Source organism: Harmonia axyridis, chromosome X (assembly GCF_914767665.1).
Source record: "Harmonia axyridis chromosome X, icHarAxyr1.1, whole genome shotgun sequence".
Taxonomy (NCBI): domain Eukaryota; kingdom Metazoa; phylum Arthropoda; class Insecta; order Coleoptera; family Coccinellidae; genus Harmonia; species Harmonia axyridis.
This window is the reverse complement of record NC_059508.1, coordinates 10,167,350-10,190,160: the sequence shown is the minus strand read 5'-3', so window position 1 is coordinate 10,190,160 and position 22,811 is coordinate 10,167,350. Positions and strand designations below refer to the sequence as shown.

At 36.2% G+C, this 22,811-nt stretch overlaps 1 protein-coding gene across 1 annotated transcript in view; it reads left to right on the top strand.

The window, feature by feature from the left end:
- LOC123685636 (acetylcholine receptor subunit beta-like 1) overlaps window positions 1-22,811 on the top strand; it is a 31,745-nt gene continuing 8,934 nt past the window's right edge. The window contains exons 1-8 of the mRNA XM_045625394.1: window positions 1-639; window positions 2,345-2,481; window positions 2,539-2,583; window positions 4,644-4,753; window positions 4,811-4,901; window positions 18,521-18,868; window positions 21,945-22,138; window positions 22,208-22,369. Of these exons, the coding sequence (XP_045481350.1) occupies window positions 534-639; window positions 2,345-2,481; window positions 2,539-2,583; window positions 4,644-4,753; window positions 4,811-4,901; window positions 18,521-18,868; window positions 21,945-22,138; window positions 22,208-22,369 (1,193 nt within the window). The 5' untranslated portion in view covers window positions 1-533. The remainder of the gene's footprint in view (window positions 640-2,344; window positions 2,482-2,538; window positions 2,584-4,643; window positions 4,754-4,810; window positions 4,902-18,520; window positions 18,869-21,944; window positions 22,139-22,207; window positions 22,370-22,811) is intronic.

Here is a 22,811-nt window from a genome sequence, read left to right as displayed (position 1 = left end):
GATGCGAGTGATAACAACATCGAAAATGGAACTGTAATTTTCACCTTCAGCTACAGAGCACTCTATCAGCCTCCGGAACATATTCTAAACACGAAAAATTCAACAAAGACGCAAGAACAGCTTCTGAGATGTTCTCAGACCAGCGAAGTTAATTATGAAAATACCTGCACGCCACTGACTTCAGTTCTACGCGCAGCCCTAACGTTCCTTCAAGGATCGATATTTAGGTGGAATCTAATTTGATTGGTGAAAGGAGGATTTTGCGCTCGTGCAACCTTTTTGCCATCTGCCTTTCAGTCCCACAAGTATAGCTGAGAGGGTGACTCGGTGAGCCACGAGTATAGCAGGATGTTTCGTAGGGTGTGTGTCTCTTGGGTAGTTCATACGGGGGAGAAATGTGCCGTTTAATCCGCGATGGTCAACTTCTTCGAGATGTGCCTGTGTCTTATGATCGCGAAGAACTCTAATGGGACTCTAGCCACAGTTTTGGCATCCTCCAAAGCCATGGACTTGAGTTGTAGAGCTAGATCTCGATGATCCTTCAAGACTACCCTAGTGCCATACAAGGAATGAAGATGTGGAGATCTCTGCTGGCCAGACACCTTACTCTAGTGATTATCTCTTCTCTGATTGTCATAGGTAAATGAATAGGCACACCCACCACGCTGAGGCATGTAAACACTGCCCCTCCCCTCTATCACAACTATCAAACAAAGACTTGATGTCTTGTCTTCAAGATGATACTAAGTCAATTTTCTTCAGATTTTTTCTTCGCACCAAATTTTTTTTAGAATCCTAATTTTACTCAATTTGCATTTTCTGATATTTTGCGAAAACACCGGAGTTTTGATAGTAATTCCAACACGGTTACTCTGATTCAATTCAATTATGTAACACCTCTACCCAAAACGAAGGAAAATAATACTCTTTTGGGGTGAATTTGAATAGTTTTTTCGTGTAAAATCAACAATTTTCAGATAACTGATTGTTGTTTTCTTAAACTCACCACGAAAGGTAAAGCTGCGTCTTTATTATTTATAGACTACTTTCTCCACCAAGCAAGAATATATAGATTATTCAATAGCAATTTTTCTCTCGACGAAAATACGATATAAAAGTAGTCTCACTCACGTTAATAATATAACAATCGTTCCTTCAAATTGCATTTGATAGAATACGTTATTATGTTCCTTGATCTTTTCATCTTTTGGATTAATTTTTTCATAATGACTGTATATGTTTTCGTTCATCAACCAAACTAATGTTTAATTGCTTCTCACACTCAAAATGCAAATCTAGAATTCATAAACAATGAACCTATTATGTTATTCAGGCTTCATTTCAGCAGGAATCCTGCAACAAACTTCGGAAGTTCGGAACATTATGTCTCGGACTGTATAAGACTGATATCGCTCGAGCTTACCACTTAGCTTCAAGTTGGATGTACGTAAACTCGTTATTTTGCGTTAGAACGTTAGAGAAGTTCTGGTAAATCAATGAACGGCTAGTTCAGCTGGAAAAAATACGTAGCGGCAATTATTTTCACTTTTAATTGGAAGAACATGTTCAGTGTTTCGAAATAATTCACGATATATGAACTGTTTTTCAAGTTGAAAACAGTCCATACTCGTGGAAGATTATTTAATGTGAGGAATATTACAAATACTATACAAATCCTGTAGAAACTCTCACTTTCAATATACGAGTATTTATTCGCATAGAAACACAAGCTCTTCATTATTTTTCAACATCGTAGCATATGATTTCCTTTTCACCATCACTGGCTACTATTATATATTAGGAAATTTCAGAATTGACTATTATAAATTGCATACTATCAATTTAAATTCGAATTTTGTATGCTCAAACCCACTATACATATATAAAAATATTGTAAAGGCCACTAAATTATAATAATCATTTAGAGAAACCCTGTACAATTTTAACAATGATTGAACCTATAATACTCATTTTCGTCATTGTTTAAATTATATTTCTAGGTAAAATATTATATTCATATCAGAAGTAAGAGTTCTCACAGAATTTCAGCGATATTCCCAATAATCCTCATATTAAAAATGATCAAATTCAAATCAGCCAATACTTCACCCAGCATTGGTTCATTAAATTTCATATGCATATTTGCATATTTTTCACATTGAAGAGTATGAGAAAGAATCTCTGACTTTCATGATCAGAATGCTACTTTTGTGGTCAATATCAATTGTAACATTCTCAGGTACTTTGTGTTAGGTATCAAATTCGATGATCCTAGTATGCAAATTTTCAGTATGTGAATATTCCTTACAAGTGAAATTTTTTTTCTCCACAATTTTCTTTACAGGTGAGGGTTCAGAAGATGAAGAACGATTGGTCCGTGATTTATTCAGGGGTTATAATAAATTAATTCGCCCTGTTCAAAACATGACGGAGAAAGTTGATGTTAGGTTTGGATTGGCTTTTGTTCAGCTAATCAATGTGGTATGTTATCGAATATATTGAATTTTGATCTCTTTTTCATATTGGTTTCCTCCACAGAATGAGAAGAATCAAATCATGAAATCAAACGTGTGGCTCAGATTGGTGAGTAATAATAATTATTATTTAATAATTTCTGTATCTGTGTTTTGTGCTTCTAATTTCACAATTCACACGTCATCGTGAATTCGTTCCTTACGTGTTGAAAATTGGGGTATGTTGTTCTCAAAGATCTAATATATAATGATTTTAATAAATAGGCAATATTTTCATACTGTCAAATATCCTATTGTAATATTCTAAATTACATCGGAACGAACTACACATTTCATTCTGATTATACTCTTGAAAGTGACAAACCAGAATAAAATAATAAGTTGTGAGTTCTCTCCACAAATACTTCGTTGAAAATGACCATTTGAGTCAGATCTCCCAACTTCTCATCATTCCTAGAATGATTCTGGCTCTGCGAAAACGGAAAAGTTGAAAAGTTTGTTAGCAATCTGATATTTACGACTGATTCCATTCCCTTTTCATAATAAACCAACAAAAAAGTCATTGAGAACTCCAATTAAAAAGCGTAACTAAGCCATCCTGACTAATGAGAAAATGTTCAAGAGGCATTTCTGTATGATCACCAAACTCTTCCGAATTTTTCCATGATTCTATGTTGCAATCTGGTCAAAGCAAAAAATTTCCTTCTAAAAATTCTTCTTCTAAGTTATACGCGATTTGATCAATTTCGCGAAAAATCATAGCAACTTTATTGGAACTGGTTCCTTCGCCATTTTGTTGCGAAAATGTTTCGTAATTGATTTCTTTTCAATAGAATCAAATAGATGTGACATCAATACATAAAACTCGTATTGTCGGCGAAATAGAAACACTCACGTGAAAAGATTCATTCAGGTTGTTCGATATCACCGATTCTTCTTGACAGAATGTCATTCCGTTTGTCAAAATAAATCGGAATTCCAATCAACAAATAGATAATCAGTTTCCATAGCGTTAAGGTATGCTTTCATACGAAATTATATCATTTGGAAATAACTAACGATCTTTGGCGAAAAATCATAGCAACTTTATTGGGACTGGTTCCTTCGCCATTTTGTAGCGAAAAGTTCTATAATTGATTTCTTTTCAATGGAATCAAATAGGTGTGACATCAATACATGAAACTCTGATTGTCAGCGGAATAGAAACACGCACGTGAAAAGATTGATTCAGGCTGTTCGATGTCGCCGATGCTTCGACAGAATGCTATTCTGTTTGTTACAATAAATCGGAATTTCGATCGACAAATAGATAATCAGTTTCCATAGCGTTCAGGTATGCTTTCAAACGAAATTATATAATTTCAAAATCACTAACGATCAGCTAACAAAGGATTTGATCGGTTTCGCGAAAAATCTTAGCAACTTTATTAAGACCGGTTCCTTCGCCATTTTGTAGCGAAAACGATTTGTAATTGATTTCTTTTCAATAGAATCGAATAAGTGTGACATCAATACATGAAACTCTCATTGTGAGCTAAATGAAAACACTCACGTGAAAAGATTCATTCAGACTGTTCGCTATCGCCGATGCTTCGACAGAATATTATTCCGTTTGTCACAATAAATCGGAATTTCAATCGACAAATGGATAATCAGTTTCCATAGCGTTCAGGTATGCTTTTATACGAAATTATATAATTTCGAAATAACTAAATACCTTCGAAAATACCAAACGCAACAACATATATCATGAATAGCTTGACCCATTGAATTTCCTGAATACTTCGATATAATTCGGTGTGAACATTTTCAAAAGCCGTATTGTATTGTGAGTCTACTGGTATTGTTATATCTACCCAAAACATTTACCTATCTGCATAACTCGTCATCATTCCATGGGCCAATAAATTCACCACAAAAACACAATATAAATATTTGAACCTGGCGCCTTCGCCATTTTGATGTCAATTTAAATATAGGTATCGTATAATATTATTTTTATAATTGATTTCTGTTCAATAAAATCATATGACTATGACGTCCGTACATGAAATGTCTCAACTGTTATTCTGTAGAATGAGGAGCTAGCCGTGAGGCACAAGAAATCAAAGTTTCAGAATCCTTTCATAAAAAAATTGAAATAGTTTTTCTAATAGTGAATTTTTGAAGGTTTGGACTGATTACCAGCTACAGTGGGACGAAGCCGATTACGGCGGAATTGCGGTGCTAAGACTACCTCCAGATAAAGTTTGGAAACCAGACATAGTACTTTTCAATAAGTAAGTACAGTCAAAGAAATAAAAACCCGAATACTCTCTAATTCTAACTATTTTCAGTGCCGATGGAAACTACGAAGTTAGGTATAAATCGAACGTATTAATATACCCCAACGGAGAAGTACTATGGGTTCCTCCAGCTATTTATCAGGTGAGTTCCACTCAAAAACACCGGTGAATTCAACTCGACAAACGTACCTTAAAACTCATTTTGCAACTATCATCTATCATCATCCTATACGTGAATTACTGATTTAGTTTCAAACTACCTGTATATCAAATTGAAAACGGACAATTTCAGAATGCTATGTCAAGTGCTAAGTTAGGACCTAAAGTGATCATTAGTGATAATCAAGTATTATTATTATTATTATTATTTGAACTGGAGTCGGTAAGCCTTCCGGGAACTACGACCATGTAGATCTTTGTTCTCTTCCCTACTCATTCATGGAAACCCAAGGAGGTCGTCAATGACGTTGATAGAACTGACAACCTCCTTAGGGGCCTTGGCCGTTACCTCTTGGGTATCCAGGACCGGCTTTCCCATATGGGTGGTTCTTAGGCCAGCCAGCTCTGGACACTTGCATACTATGTGTTCAGCTGTTTCTGCTTCTCATCCACAGAGCCTGCAAATCTCATCTGCTGACTTTCCCATACGGTACAAATGATGTTTGTTCCGACATTGACCCGTCAGCAGTCCCACCATCACCCGAAGCTCGGCTCGTGACAGCTTCAAGAGCTTTCTGGCGTAGATAGGTGAAACCATCACGAATTTCTTGACCTGAATAGGTCCAAGAGTGTTTGTCTAGTGGGTTATCCTGTTATTCACCTCCCATTGCTGGACCGCTGCCTTATATTGATCTTTTCCTAGCCCACAGGAAGGCTCAGGTCCAGCAGGTGTTAACTTTGATGCACTTTTTGCAAGTTCATCGGCTTTTTCATTGCCTTCAACACCACAATGCCCTGGTACCCATAGTAGAGTCACTTTATTGCCTCTGACCAGTTGCCTTATTCCAGGGATTACAGGGATCTCAGCGTGGTCCTTGAGCTTCATTTTAAGACACTCCTGAGCGAATACATAAAAACCCAGTATCTTGGTCTCTAAAATAGAGGGCTCACTTATCAGGGCTAGAGATCCTCAGTTTAGGTTCATATACCCCAATGCCGGTACTTCTTTCTGTTTTTGATGCATGGGTGAACCATATGGATGACTTTTTTTCCAAACGATTTACGAAACTTATTGCACTAGGACGATAATCAAGTATCATCACTAGTGATGACTGAAAGTGATAGAAAGTTCAAAGATTATCATTGGTAATAAATACGTGTGAACATAATTGACAATTAGAGATACAGAGATGGTTTTTAAAAATTAAGAAAATAGAAGAAAAATTATATCGAATAAGATAATATACATTGGGAAGAAAGAAATATGTAACGAAAGAGTGGAGATATTCAGGTAGAAACTCGGGCAGAAATCATTAGATTAAGATTTAAGAAATACTTTATTCATATAGTGTCATCCCTTTCTTTCCGATAGACTCACCAAATGTCTATAAATCATTTCTATTCATCATAAGAAAGAGAATAATCAATCAAATTTCGATTTCCATCGGCGCCTTGAATAATCTCCACGTTCAATAATTCCGATAGTAATGCATTCAACACGAAATTCTATCTAGCTATCAATCGGCCTGATTACAAATACCCCGTGTAATATCGTAATCCATTTCAATTAAACGTAAATCACCAATTCATACACACATGAAATCGATAATTCCAAAATACGATTAATTCAATGGAACTACGATTGGACAATCAAGTTAAGAGCTACCTAAATTGTAGATGGGAAAACAATATTCCAACATGTGAATGATTCGTGTTGGCCGAGATTGACCTCATTAGAGGAAATCGATATTTCCTTAATACCGTATTAACAATAATCTCTACAGACTAAATAGTGCGAGTCGATCATTATAAACGTGCTCACCACACCGTAGCTAACGGAATGCGAGATTCAATATATGCAATTTAAAAAAAATTAGGCTCGAAATCAATTACGCAATTTATTTCTAGATTTATCATTAAATTGTTTCAGCCGTTTCTGCTCGATAGTCAGCCCATATCAGTCTATTTTTGAGTGATTTTCTTTTCTCTTCATGTTCTCTATTGCATTTACTGTTTCTGAGATCCACACCTGTTTGTTTCCTGAATTCTTTTAATAATAAATGAATAGTTAATCATGATTTGAACAAGTTTTTTACTTTCTTAACAAGCGCAAATCACATTTATCAATCAAAACTACCACTACCATTCGATTTTATTGAGATCCGGCAATTTTGGTAGTATTTTCAATAGATTTTGATTAGGATCATGATTATAAGAATAACATCAAATAGTATACAGATGGTTCCAAAACCACGACGGAGACTGGCGCTTGAGTATTCGGGGTTAGTACCAAATGTACAATATCGCTTGGCCACTACCCAAGTGTCTTTCAGGCAGAGATACTTGCAATAGAAAGACGTGTAGAAATCAACTAAGCAAGAAACTATCGAAAATGTGACGATAGTTTCCGATAGTCAGGCTGCAATTAAATCACTGAGATCACATATCATCGATTCTAAGATGGTATTGTATAGCCGAAGAAAACTTAATGAAATAGACAAGAACAACAGAGTCTTTTTAGTTTGGGTTCCCGGCCACTCGGGAATTAGAGGGAATGAGGAGGCCAACACACCCGCCAGAAAAGAAGCAAAAACTCCTTTCATCGGCCCGAAACCTTTCTGTGGTGTAGACGAAAGTACCTACAAGAAATAGTTTCAGGAAAAGGAGGTAACCGAAAGAGAAAAACTCTGGCGGAATCTTCCTGGTTTGGATCACTCCAAAAAGTTTATTCGAAACTTTGACACTACAAGATCCAAGAAGTATCTGGATCTTAGTGAGAATATGCTACACCTCCTCACTGGATTTCTCACAGGGCATTGCCACCTTAGGAAACACCTCATCAGAATGGGTCTAACAGAAAACGACGAGTGCAGATTCTGTGTGGAGGAGGAAGAAACTCCGGATCACCTAGTGATGGAATGCCTCGCCAACGCAAAACCTGCCTTGGACACGAAACTTATAGAAGTGAGGAATTAGCCTCGTTGAAGCCATCCCAGATATTGAAGTTCATCAGAACTCTGGAACTGAAAGGCGAGCTGTAGATCACGTTATAAAGAGAATTGCTCTGATGGGGGGCACAATAGACCATTAGGTCGCAGTGAAACGAAACCTTCCTAATTAAATATATCTATCTATTATATTATAAAATAGGGATGAGTGCATTTTGCTAAAAAAGCAATTTTTTCTGAGAGAAATTCCTATATATATTCATAAGAAACGATAGCAATCATTAGATTCGATAAAAAACGGATTTGTATTGAAAATTGAAGTGTAAGAAAGAGCATTGTTGGTTAAGAGGAATAACCATCACATGGTTTTTCATGTATCAATCAAATTTTAGTACCCATTCATTTCCCCTCGGGCGCTCCTGCAATGACCAAACTCTGTACGGTGTACGAAGTTGTACATTCACTTCATCTTCCTTTTTTTTCGAAGCAAATAAGTGGAGGGCAGCACTGTACGACGGTTTTCATGAAATTATGATTTCACATCTTTTGTAATGATTTTTAGTAGGTTTTTTCATAAATATTTCAAAAATATAGCAGTACTTTCTACAAAGTATATACATTAATCAATTTTTATGCGAGAAACAAAAATTTAACAAATTTTTTTTTCTTTTTCTCCTTTGGAAATTGAAAACATTTACTTTCTTCCATGTAGATTATCGTTTAAGGAAATTATGTGAAAACCTCATAAAAATCGGTGATTTTTAAGAAGAAATATGTTCAATTTCGTTTTGAATTGAACAAACAGGTGGTGGTCTTCCCTCTTAAGACGGTGAATAATGTTTGTTTTAAAATGTTGCATATTCTTGGATGACAAAGTGACATCTCATCAAAACCTCCATGCAATGCACTTTTATGTACAAGAATAATAGCTTGAACACCTTGTTGCATATAACCTACAGGCTATCAAATAAATCTTGTAGAATATCGGTCAACGATGACAAAATTTGTGTATGTAAATTAAAATATTTCAAGGTAGAAAACGTGGAAGGAAATTGCCTCTTACTGTGAACAGAATTAAAAATTAAATAGAATTTTTCATCTTCTTGTGGAAAGATCCTTCACAAAGGATGTAATTTCCGTAGGATGTCAAGTTCACGTTATTCATTTTCAGAAAATGAATATATCTCAATAAATAAACAATCAATTTATCTGAAATAGACATAGTGAACTGCAGGTTGTTATTCATTCATTTTTTGATGCCGATATTTAGTGGCATATGTAAAAGCCGAAAATACAACCTTCCAAGTCTGGATTCATTATTTTTATATGGAAATCGTTTTTTTTCAGGAGAATTGTTCATGACACGTAAATTATCGTTTAAAGAAATTGAATTTGAAAACCTCATCAAAATCGGTGGCTTGTAAGAAGAAATATCTCCAATTTTGTTTTGAATTGAGCAACCTACTGGTAATGTTCCCTCTTAAGAGGGTGTTCCATATAATCTACAGGCTATCAAAAAAATCTTGTAGAATATCGGTCCACAATAGTGACAAAATGTGTATGTATATGTAAATTAGGATATTTCAAGGAAGAATCATCCTGCAAAACGTAAAAGGAAATAATTTTTTACTGTGAACAGAATTTTGATCAAATATCGATCAATATTTTATGGAGCAGATGAATTTTTTCCAGATTTTTATATATAATACAAAATTTCAGTGAATTTTCGAATTTTTTTCTGAGATAACCATCTTTCAAATAGCATTTTTCTTGTGGAAAGATCCTTTAAGAAAGACGTAATTTATATAGGATGTTAAGTTCATGGTATTCATTCTTAAAAAATGTATAAATCTCAATAAATAAAAAATCAATTTATATGAAATAGACGAAATGAACTGCAAATTGTTCGTCATGTTCCGATCTCGGTTCCGATATGTAGTGACATATATCAAAGCCGAATATTTCAACCTCCAAATGTGGGTCCATTATTTTCATATGAAAATCATTTTAAAACATTGATAAAAAACATTGCGTTGGGATTATCACGTTATTTTATGTATATGAATATCACTTGTTAATTGAGTAATGAAATTTCGTGAATAAATAACATAAATACAAAGTTTATACATCACGCAAAATCTCCCCTCAGTATTTTCAATTTTTTTTTTTGGAAAATGATCATATTTATAGCCGGTACCACACAAAACTTATATTTATTATTAATATTATTAAATATTTATCGAAAGCATAGACGTACGAGTGAACAGAAAAAAAAAAGATATTGAACACCAATTCAGTGAAAACGAGATATCAAAACACTTTACAAATCTTTAAGGACTAAAAACGTACAAATCAACGTACAGGGGTAATTTAAGAAAAAAAGTCCTTTAAACATGGGCCCGCAAATGCTTTGTTTTCGAGATACAAGGTGTTTCTTGTAGTCCTACTTTTTGTGATTTTACCAGTTTATCGAAAACATTTTAATCTTCACTACAGATTGGGTAAATAAAGACCAAAACTTACACAGCTTACTAACTAGATCTTTATAATAATTTGGAGCTTTCTTAGGTTTACTGGAAAGTTGTTTGGAATTTTTTTCTGAGCAGTAACCGATAGGACAAAACAACAAGAGATCAAAAAATGTACGAAAGTTTTTTTTTTACATTTTCTAAACAAAAAAAGGTTTTAGAGGAAAGAAGAGGGCACTGTTCCAAAAAAAATATCACCTTTTAGATTTGAATTCAAAATTAGCATATCACATGATGAAACCTTCAAATTGAAATCTTGTAAAGGGAGGGTGATATGAGAAAAAACACTTCAACACACTGTATTTCGAAAATAAAGCGTTTGCGGGCACATTTCTTAAGACTTTTTTTCTTAAAATGAAAAATCTGTTATTTTCGTTTGTGCCTCAAATTTAGCAATACCCTGTGCAATGAGATGGGACAGAGAAAAACAAATTTTAACGTGGATCTGGTAGGGTCGAATTGTAAAAAGCTCAGTAAGCCTCGGATATCCATACCGGAAGGAAATTACACATATCAATAGCCAATAATCCTGGTGTAAAATTGGGTTACTTCTACCGTAGTATCCCGTAATTTTTTTGCTTTGGAATTATGAACAGGCCAATCGACTCCAATTATGTTAGGATAACCAGTAGACACCGTCTGGAATAATAATGAGTGAATGCAATACGAAATATCGCGAAACAGAGCATTGGTTCTCTATCCCAGAAGCCCTAGAATTACAACTCGTACACAGGGGATCTATTGATGAGTAACGTTGGATCTCTGTTTCCTGTTCCCATCTCAGTTTAATGCCATCTTTCCTGTTCGGGTAGAACTTTGCTGTTGGAGGATTTAAGCTGCGTATTTACTACGCCTACCATTTTACGATCACGTTGTTCCTTTTTGAGCGCTCGATCATTTATTTATTATTATTATTATCGACTTCTGACTATACGCGTAGGATTTCATCTCGCCGTCGGCTTCTCACTCCCCGCTAAGAGGAACATTCACACAATCCCAGATATTTAAAAAATCAGAAGGGTAGAGCTCGGTCGTGTCCGGTCCTTGTGGTCCCCCTGGTTCTCGTCAAACTTCTGGTCCTCTTACACGTGATCTTTGGATCTGTCCTTCGCTTCCTAGGAATTTTCTCACCGTCCTTGCAGTACCTAAAAGAACAGCTTTTTGCATTATATTACATATATACTCTCAATAAGTCCCAGTTGCTTGATATTCCTCTTGAGATTTTTAGGCACTATTCCAGTTGTTGAGATGATAATTGGAATAGTTTTCGTTGATATCATTCCCCATTGACGCTCTATCTGAAATTCGAGGTCCTTATATTTTGGATTTAATCGACCTCTTTTTGACGCATGTTGTTGTTATTTGGTATTGCTACGTCGATTAGTATTGCTGTCTTTTGATGTTTATCGACTAGCAGTATATCTGGCCTGTTGTGAGGAACTATTTTATCAGTCAAAACTGTACGATCCCAGTACAGTTTATAGCGTTCGTTTTCCAGGATGGTTTCCTGTTAGTACTTGTAGTATGGTACTTTTTCAGAATGAATTAGTTTTAATTTGGTTGCCATTTCTTTATGTAGTATCCTTCCTACTGCATCGTGTCTCTCTTTATATTCTTTTCCTGCAAATATTTGACATTCTCCCGTGATATGTTGGATTGTTTCATTCGTTGGACACCCATAACGGCATCGATCGTCAGTAATAGTTCGATCCTTTATGATATGCTTGCAGTAATTTCTTGTTGAGATCACTTGATCTTGGATGGCTAAAAGAAATCCTTCCGTTTCTGGGTACATCGCACCTGATGTGAGCCAATAGTTCGACGCTTCAATGTCGACATGATCCTGGTTCACATCGTTAAAATGTCGTCCATGTATGAGTTTTTCTCTCCATCTTTGCAGTTTTTCTTGGATTGCCTGGTGGTTGTATGACAATTGCTCCTTGTGCAGTTGTGAAGGTGTTGATTCGTCTCCTTCACATAGTACTTTGTAGACCTCTGACGTGCCTGATTTGTCTTTGAATTATTAGTATTATCATTATTTCAACACAATGTTTGATTTTTGGTCTCAGACGATACTTTACAAGGTGTTTCATCGTAAACTGGACGAACATATATACAAGTCGCGTAGATGACACCGGAAGAATCATTTTTGCCTTCTGACATAGACCACGTTTTCGAAGCATAAGCAAGAAACAGGGTGTTTCTGAGCAATATTATATTGAGTGTGGTTAGTTATGCATAATCTATGAAGTTACGGTTTGTGTTTGCTGTAACACCATAAGACAACTGGCCAGGGGTAATAAAGTGACTCTTCTATGGGTACCAAGGCACTGTGGGCTAGGACAAAACCAATATAAGTCAGCGGTTCAGCAATGGGAGTTGAATAATAGGACAAACCCTCCTGGACTTACTCAGGTCAAGAAATTCGTGATGATTTCACCTTCCTATGCCAGAAAGCTCTTGACGCTATCACGAGCTGAGCTTCGGGTGATGGTGGGACTGCTGACGGGGCACTGTCGGTAAAAACATCATTTGTACCGTATGAGAATGTCAGCAGATGAGATTTGCAGGCTCTGTGGATCAGAAGCAGAAACAGCTGAACACATGGTATGTAAGTGTCCAGAGCTGGCTGGCCAAAGAACCATTCATATGGGGAAGCCGGTCCTGGATACCCGTGAGGTAACGGTCAAGGCCCCTAAGAAAGTTGTCAGTTTTATCAACGCCATTGACGACCTCCTTGGGTTTTCATGAATGAGTAGGGTAGAGAACAGAAGATCTACATGGTCGCAGTTCCCGGAAGGCTTACTGAGCCACAACGACCCCAGTTCAAATAATAATAATAAAATAATACGATTTCTTTTTACGTAATAGTATTTGTGAGTGCTCAATTCAGAGAAGATGAAGAACATTTCAAAATTGCGGAAAACCTGTAATGTTCGTATTTTTTTTCCGTTTTCAAATTGAATTTTTTCCTAATGTCTTCTAATTGTAAATAAAATACTAGGCAAATTAGGATTTTTTTATATACATACCGTCTAATTCTATCGTTGAAAAACAGTGTAGGGTAAAAAACCTCATTTATGCATTCCTTTCAGTTCCTTATTATGGAAAAGAGAAAAAATCTCATTGGGCAAAATAAGCGAGAACAAGAAAGAGCTAGAGGCATAGAACATACTCAGAAATTCGCGCCCTTTATTCTATTCTTTCATGTCGCTAACGTAAAAAGTATTTGAATCATTAGAGCTCCCTTGAAAGTTCTGGAGTAGGTAGCTGTTTGCACAGCAGTATTAATTTTCTCCGAATTGGTCGCAGTTACCCGCCTATGGATTCAAAGCGAAGGATTTTCGCTTCGCCTTGTACTTCTTTCATTCTCTTCGGCTCGAAAATTCAAACTAATTACATCCCTTTTTTCGTTTCATTATTTGGCCAGGTCATACAATGCTTGACTGGGTTAAGAGGAGGGGATTAGATTTTCTGAATTCTGATAGTACACCTATTGAAAAAGTTTCCACATCAGCTTATTCAGAAACTTCTTGTTATTTATCGCTAACAATGCTGTTGATTGATGGGACCGCGCTAATTGAAGGGTTCAAATTTGAAGGGTTCGGCAGAAAATTCTTTGAATATCTCTTTTCACTTTTCGGTGAATATTTGGAATGCCATGTTTATGATCACGGATTCTATCAAATAATTGAAACGTTCTCTCAACTTGCAGAAAAATTGGGATGTGAAATAATTCAAATAGCACTGACGTGAAGCCAGACAAATTTTCATGAGCTTGTTTGAATTTCTATTCGATTAATTTTTCCACGAAAATGTATACGAAGCCTTAAATTGTTATAACAAGTGCGAAGTGATTCAATTCAATTCAATTTATTCATCATAATTGAAGTAAACATTAGAAAATGAAAATTAACAAATTATGTTGCATAACTTGCAGTCTAAAGAAGCTTGAATACTTAACAATAAATTGATTCCTATTAAATTATACCCGTTTCTTTCAATATCAAGATAAAACCTTTTATTGAAAAACGCTTTATTGAGTCACACAGAGATACATCGCTCTCAAGGGGATAAACTGTTGAAAATAAAACAAAATAGCACTGATATTAATTTGGAAGCTTTCAAGCAATCATTAATTAATTCACCAAATGCACCCTTAGAGACCACATATGTAACTATAGGAGAGACTGAGTACGGTTGAAACAATTTCGCTTTAATTGCTCATAGCATTGTTAATACCATACCGAGCACCGGTTTGTATGATTACACAATTTCAATCCAATTAGATGAGTATTTTTCTAATTATTGGAAAAACAAATTTTCGCAGTTTTTCAAGTTCAAGGTAATAATATATAGTCCCTTCCAATAATAACAAACACGGAGATAGAAAAATCATTCAGACGACTCTGTTCGAACACAATTATCAAATTGCTTTCGTTCAAATATATGGTCTGCAATGACAGAATTGTCAATGTCAATCCAATCTCGATAGGTATAGCAGGATTATAGTTTTTTCAAGGAAAACCGTATTATGCTTTTCCCGTATTTCTCCTTTACAGAAAACTATAAATTGGCTATATCGAGATTGAACTGATATTAACAATTCCGTCATTTCAGAACATCCATCAGAAGAGAGATACAAAAGGAATTAGATAATTGTGTTCGAACAGAAATAAATGGCCACTGTACCGCAATAGGTAACCCGTCAGTTGAGAATAATACAGATATCGTACGTCAATAAAGCACCATTTTGAAAGCTCGTAAAAAAACGGGCATTTCGTTCGAACGTATATTTAATTCAGTAGAACTCGAATTTTCAACCGGAAAGTTTTCTGCATCGATACGAAGTTCGGGGAAAATTGTAACTGAAAGGTTACCCATAACTGAACCACTTCAACTCGACCATTAATAAATACAATGAAAATTCAACACTCGAGTTCATCATTGTCTATATCGTTATACAGGCTGGTCCAACGAAAACTTAACACTTCGATTTTCCGACTTTGAAATGAAAAATGTGGAAAATCACACAACCCCTAGATTTTGATTGAGGTGTTGCGATAACTTATTTTGAAGATCGTATCGAGTACTATACTACAACTATACTCATTAACTCATTAATGATCTCATGGTAGCTATCATTTCTGTTTGTTGAGGCGATAAAATTCGAAATGAAAATAGTTATTTATAATACAAGTGCAGAAGGCATTGATATTCTTCCACGAGTTCAAAATTCAAAAACGAGCCACGAAGTGGCGAGTTTTGGAATGAACGAGTGGAAGAATGAGCCTTCTGTACGAGTATTATACATTATTTTCTCTAATTCATTGCATTTTCATTGAAATTAATGAAATATTTCCATAAATATCATTTAGTGATTTTTGCATTGAAAAATGTTGGTTGGCAGAACTAATTTCTTTAAGGCAAATTGATGAATTGACAGCTAAAGCCGTGGCGGAAAGTTCGGAGTACCAACATAGAATAATAAAATATAACCATGAAAACTGTGCGTTTCTGATATATTCTCGCACGATTTTGTTCTACAAGATGTGGAAGAATGAACGGAATAACCACAGAATTAGAGAAACTCAAATTCCAGTCTTAATATTGATTTATAGAATATACAAGTTCTACAGGTTTTTACCCAACAATAGAACAGGAAACATAGGAAAAACAATGCCCATATTACAGTTTCTAGAGATATAAACGAAAACTCAAATTCAGCCAAAATAATAAACATCCAATAAATAATAAATAAATGTATAAGTTAGAACTCACAGACTTACAGGCATCATACATATTATAAAAAGGTGAATACGTCTATGTATTGACTTGAGGCATATAAAGTGTGTGTCTAACCCTAGAAACTGCAATATTGAGTTATTCTGGAATGCAGGAACCTTTCAGGACACCACTTAATACTTAGTTTGAGCGTAAACACAAAATAATTACATTCTCGTCAACATATGTAGCAGCACCTGAGGAAAACCGATAGACGAGTAAATATTATCTGATCCATATGACGAGAGTTCAAGACAACGTTGCTACACAAGAACCTCAGGAAAACCAAAAGACGGGTTAATGTTATGTGATCTATGTATATGACAAGAGTTTAAGACAACGTTGCTACACAAACTCAACTCTCTCAATATGGATTTGGTAGTGAGGAGGAACATATTATAGAGGTATATTCTAATCTGGATCAGACATATGCATAATAAATGATCTTCAATGTCAGTGTGTCAGGTAGAACCAATGCATGCAGCATACAAAGTAGCATCAACATGTGGCACAAACGAAAGTTTGGAATCAAGTCTCTGCCAATTCAGCCAAAACCATCAGACAGTGTTCCCAGCTACTATGTTATCAAAAAGAACAGTATTTTTATTGTGTAGAGATAGCGATGTTGAAGGCAATCGCTTCAACACGTTGCAAATACCATAAAAACGACAAGCAGTCCAGTACATCGGTTACTTCCAGGAACATCTTGAAAAGATCTGCATATAACAGTCGCCTTTCACTACCTCAGCCACTTCTCTAATGATAATTATGAAGAGAAATGGCCCTAGGTTACTTCCCTGTGAGACTCCAGAAGTGCTAGAAATGAACTGATACCGTTGAACTGTATATATTGCCGCCTTTTGGATAAGAAAGATTTGAAAAGGTGAATGAGAGCCGAGGAAGGACCAAACTAGAATAACTTTTCCACTTTTCGAAGGACAAGCAAATCAAAAGCCTTTGAAAAATTAGTTTATACCTCATCAGCTTGGTACTTTCTCTCAGTGATCAGGAAATGAACTGGATTACGTTGAAGATGTTGGTAACTGTAGAACTGTTTCGGGATTTTGGTATTTCATTTCAGGGCCACTGATGGAATCAACTCAGTGATCCCTGCCATATTCACCTTCACCCCCATAGCGAAGAGTAGTGACTTTGCCGTAGAACGGTTTGGTTAATATCCCAATTCCCAAAATGCGAAAGAAATATGGTTGCACAATTTATATATCCTAAAGGTTTTTCATGGTCACCTTGTACCTACATAGGCGTACAACTTTGCCTCCGTCTTTTTTTTCAGAAATTCGATGCTTTATTGTAAAAAAACTGGTTGAACATTTATGATACAAAGTATTGTCCATTGCTGGCCACTACTTTCTCCCATCTTTGGGGCAGCGTACGAATCCCGCGTTGAAAAAACTGATCATCTTTTGAATCGATACAATTTTTTCCTTCTTCATAAGACCGGAAGTGCCATTGATAGTCCGAGGGAGCAACGTCTAGAGAATACGGCGGGTGGGGTAGGACTTTCCATTTCAACGTTTTCAAGTATGTCTTGACCACTTTCGCTACATGGGGTCGAGCATTGTCATGCTGTAAACTTTATCATGTCTCTCGTTCTATTGTATCCGTTTGTCCTTCAATGCTCGGCTCAAACGCATTAATTGCGTTCGATAACGATTGCCCGTGATTGTTGCAGTCGGTTTCAACAATTCATAATACACTACACCAAGCTGGTCCCGCCAAATACTGAGCATGACCTTGGAACCGTAAATATTTTGACTCCAGTCACAATGCGATGCAGAAATCCTCCCCATCTTCGCCTTACAAGCTGTTCATAAGCAAACAAACGCCGTTCAACATCTCTCGGCTTCAACTCTTACAGCACCCAATTTCCTTGTGTCTGAATCATTTTCATGACTTTCAGGTGCTTTGAAATGGCTTGTTGCGTCACTCCCAATGATCCTGCCAATTCTTGTTGCTTTTGACACGAGTGTTGATCAAGTAATGCCTCCAATACTGCATCTCCGAAAACCTTCTCTCTTCCATCGTCATTCTGGTCTCCGACGTCAAAATCACCGTTCTCGGAGCGTTAAAACAATTCTCGGCACGTTCTTTCACTAATAGCGGCCTCACCATAGGTATTTGAAAGCATTCGATGAGCCTCAGCGACAGATTTTTTCATATTAAAGCAGAAATATCTAAGCTTATTGTATGACATCTACGATCTATTTATTTCGACTACCACTTACCGCTACAGCAGTCTATTGCAAAACGGCGGAAGCAAAGTTGTACACCTAATATTTATATGTTCAAACTAAATTATTCAAGATGGTATTTTTTTTCAGAGTTCGTGTACTATAGATGTAACTTATTTCCCTTTCGACCAGCAAACGTGCATTATGAAATTCGGCTCGTGGACTTTCAACGGCGACCAAGTTTCCCTCGCACTGTATAATAATAAAAATTTCGTCGACCTCTCGGACTACTGGAAGTCTGGTACGTGGGACATCATCGAAGTACCAGCCTACCTGAATATCTACGAAGGGAACCATCCAACAGAAACAGATATTACGTTTTATATCATTATAAGGCGCAAAACGCTATTTTATACGGTGAACTTGATACTCCCAACAGTCCTCATTTCGTTCCTTTGCGTCCTCGTATTCTACTTGCCTGCTGAAGCCGGTGAAAAGGTAAGCTCAATTTCAAATCGTATTTATTTACCTTCACTCACGTAAACGTCAGATAAGTACCAGGAATTTATCAATGAATCACATAATACCAGTGATGGCTGGAATGTTTCCGAGAAATGTGCTCGAAAACTTTCAACAATCCAATGATCTCTCAGTTCAACATACCGAGTTGTTGCCAGAGGGTTTGAAGCCACTTATTCTCTTCTCGGATCGGATTACGCCAAGGCTTGCATTGAACAATAGGACTATTGTCATCTCAGACTTATTCACTGTTCGTCTTATATTGTGGCTTGTGAATTACAAACGGTCAAAAAAATTGGTTGGCATTTTTTTCTTCAAAATGTCATGGAAACGCCGATAATTTGAAAAAAATTGTAGCTATTCATTATTTCATACATAAAATATACTTCTCCACAAAGGTTAAGAAAGTTCAGACATTTTTAGACTGTTTCAAGAGATTCCATTTTTTTCACCAATTTTCTTAAATATAAGAATGTTTACTCACTCATCCAAATCATTTCATTGAACATTGCAAGTGGAAATTTTCAGTAATTTTAATACAAAAAATTGAAAAACTAAGGTTCAGTAGAGAGTATGGCCTCTTCGAACATCAACCACAGCATTTGCATACTTTAGATCTTCCGATAGTTAGGCTGCAATTAAAGCACTGAGCTCACATATCATCGATCCTAAGATGGTATTGGAGTGCCGAAGAAAACTCCATGAAATGGGTAAGAATAACAGGGTCTTTTTAGTCTGGGTTCCCGGCCACTCGGGAATCAGAGAGAATGAGGAGGCCAACACACTTGCCAGAAAAAAAGCACAAACTCCTTTCATCGGCCAGGAATCTTTCTGTGGTGTAGACAAAAGTTCCTACGAAAAAGAGTTTCAGGAAAAGGAGGTAACCGAAAGAGAAAAACTCTGGCGGAATCTTCCTGGTTTGGATCACTTCAAAAAGTTTCTTCGAAACTTTGACTCTACAAGATCCAAGAAGTATCTGGATCTTAGTGAGAATATGCTACACCTCCTCACTGGATTTCTCACAGGGCATTGCCACCTTAGGAAACACCTCATGAGAATGGGTCTAACAGAAAACGACGAGTGCAGATTTTGTGGGGAGGAGGAAGAAACTCCGGATCACCTAGTGATGGAATGCCTCGCCAACTTAAAACCTGCCTTGGACACGAAACTTATAGAAGTGAGGAATAAGCCTCCTAAAAGCCATCCCAGATATTGGAGTTCACCAGAACTCTGAAACTGGAAGGCGAGCTGTAGATCACGTTATGGAGAGAATAACTCCGATGGGCGGCCCAATAGACCATTAGATCGCAGTGAAACGAAACCTCTTTAATTAAATCTAAATCTAATACTTTAGATCAGATTGTTGATCATTTTCTCTCCAAAGTTGCGGTAAAATCCGTCAGAGTTCTTGAAGTATATGTGGGGGTAGTTGATGAGAATCCAAAGCTCTTTGTTACTGATCCCAAACGTGTTCAATGGGATTGAGGTCTGGTGACCGAGGAGGCAGGGCAAAATGCGGAATACCATGGATTTCCAGAGCTTCATCCGCCATACTCACACGATGGGGCGGCGTATTATGCTCCAATAATAATAAATTTGGCCCAATGAAACAAAGAAATAATATTGTGAATATTTTGCTCTATGTAAATTTGCATTCATGGTAGCACAAGCAAGAACAATTCACGTTCATTGAACAATCCGAAAACTGGCCATATCTCGACTCATATGTGTGAACAATACAGACCTTGATCGTTTCAATTCATGTGCTCACACTTCCAATCGCAGTCACATATGATTTTGAATTAGTGGAATCCTTCTCAAAAGTCGTTAAGAATGTAGCTTAACACCTTAAAGTTTTTGACGAACTATTTCAATCGAAACCAAAACACCAGAAGCTTTCAAAAACTGCTGTTGTATGATTCAACAAGTACTCAAAGGCTCTCTACGTGTAGACACAATCAGAAACCGATCTTGGTCATCTTTCCATTTTCTCGATATCGATGGACAAGTCGGGAAACTACGCTGAATTTGCAACATTTTTCTGATCACCTACGTGCCGCCTCGATCATAGCATTAGCCCTTTTGGCTTTATGTCCACTATAAGTTTACGTCTAGGCATTGATGCAAAACAAATTGACAATAATATATACAATAACTGATCCAAAATTCTTAGAAACGCAAACGACAAAAACTTGCCTGAAACTGAAAAAGTTATCAAGCAAGTAGCAAAAAAAGGAAATAAAGATTTTATTTCTCATAAATTAACATTTGGTTGACAAGAATCGGCAACTTTTGAAATGGTCACAAAATGTTTGAACTTCTTTAAATTTTTTGGAGCAGTATAGTCGAATAAAACGAAATCAGCATCTGGCATATCACCCAAAGCTAGGTTCGAGAATATCCGGGAACTGAAACAAATCAAAGGCCCTGAAAAATGTAATTCTAGTCTGCATATTACTGTCCAAATTAGGCAACTAAATGACAGATGAAGGTCAAACACCAAGAGGATATCGAGTATAACTGCACTTACTCATGAATAAAAAAAAAATCAATATGCTGAATTCCCGGTACTTTTTCCACACATTTAGACTTATCCATGTACAAAGTTCAAGGTAGATAAAAGCTTCTGTTAATGCATGAAATCAAATATGGAAGCGGGTTATTGAAAAATTAGATTAGTGGATATTTGAAACCTTTCAAGAGTCACTAATTGTGAACTGATGTGAATGCTTTTTCCAAAACTGAAAGGGTAGAAATATAGATTCAGTTTGCGAGAAATTAAGAACAAGCCATCAAAGCTTTTGGCCATAAAAGGTAAACTAATGTGTTTTTCGCCTGTTTTTCCCGTGCACTATGTGAAAAAATCAAAGATAAAATGTTTTAACAGATAATGGAAATCATGTTAGATGTTAGCAAAACTTGTAATTGATTTCATATGAAAATGAGAACAATTCATCGAAGCTCTATATCTAACTGGACCATGTGCCACATTCGAATTTATCAAATTATAAATGCGCCTTTTATTCTCTTGAACACTAATGTAGTTCTTTTGTAGGTCACCCTTGGAATCAGTATTTTGCTGTCATTGGTTGTGTTTTTACTACTTGTGTCAAAAATTCTACCTCCCACATCGTTGGTATTGCCTTTAATTGCAAAATACCTCCTTTTCACATTCATCATGAATACAGTTAGTATTCTCGTTACAGTTGTGATAATAAATTGGAACTTCAGGGGTCCTAGAACACATAGGTAAAAAAAAACATTTCAGTCTTAACAAATAATTTCAAACATTTTATGTGTAAAATCGTTTATTCACAGAATGCCTTCCTGGATTCGTTCTGTTTTCTTAAATTATTTACCCACACTGTTATTGATGAAGAGGCCGCGAAAAACAAGGCTAAGATGGATGATGGAGATGCCTGGCATGGGTGTTCCACCAAATCCTTATGGTTCGCCCACAGATATCCCAAAACACATAAGGTAAACTTCATCATTTTCATCAATTCAGCTATAGAGAAGATATGTATATGTATATGTACGATCTAAAAACTGAATTTTTAAAAACTTTGTGTTTTGTCCCCCTCCCAGTGCGTTTGGTACAATATAAACTTGATTGATGTTATATATAATATAAGTAGGCCAGACTTTCTCAATCAATGTTTATAGGGAGTCGCCACAATGCGGTGCATCGTTTGTTGCATAGATTAAGGTGTAAAATTGATAGGAAACTTTCAATCAATGTTTCCAAGCCATCTATTGACGTTGGATTGAACTTCGGTAAAAGTAGAAATCTGGTTTGAACATCGAAAGTTTACAGGACTGCCAGGTCTGACTAACCTACATATTAAAGTTATTGATTGGAAACTGTCGCGATGTTTAAAGGGAGTCGCTACAATGCTGTACAACGTTTGTTGCATAGATT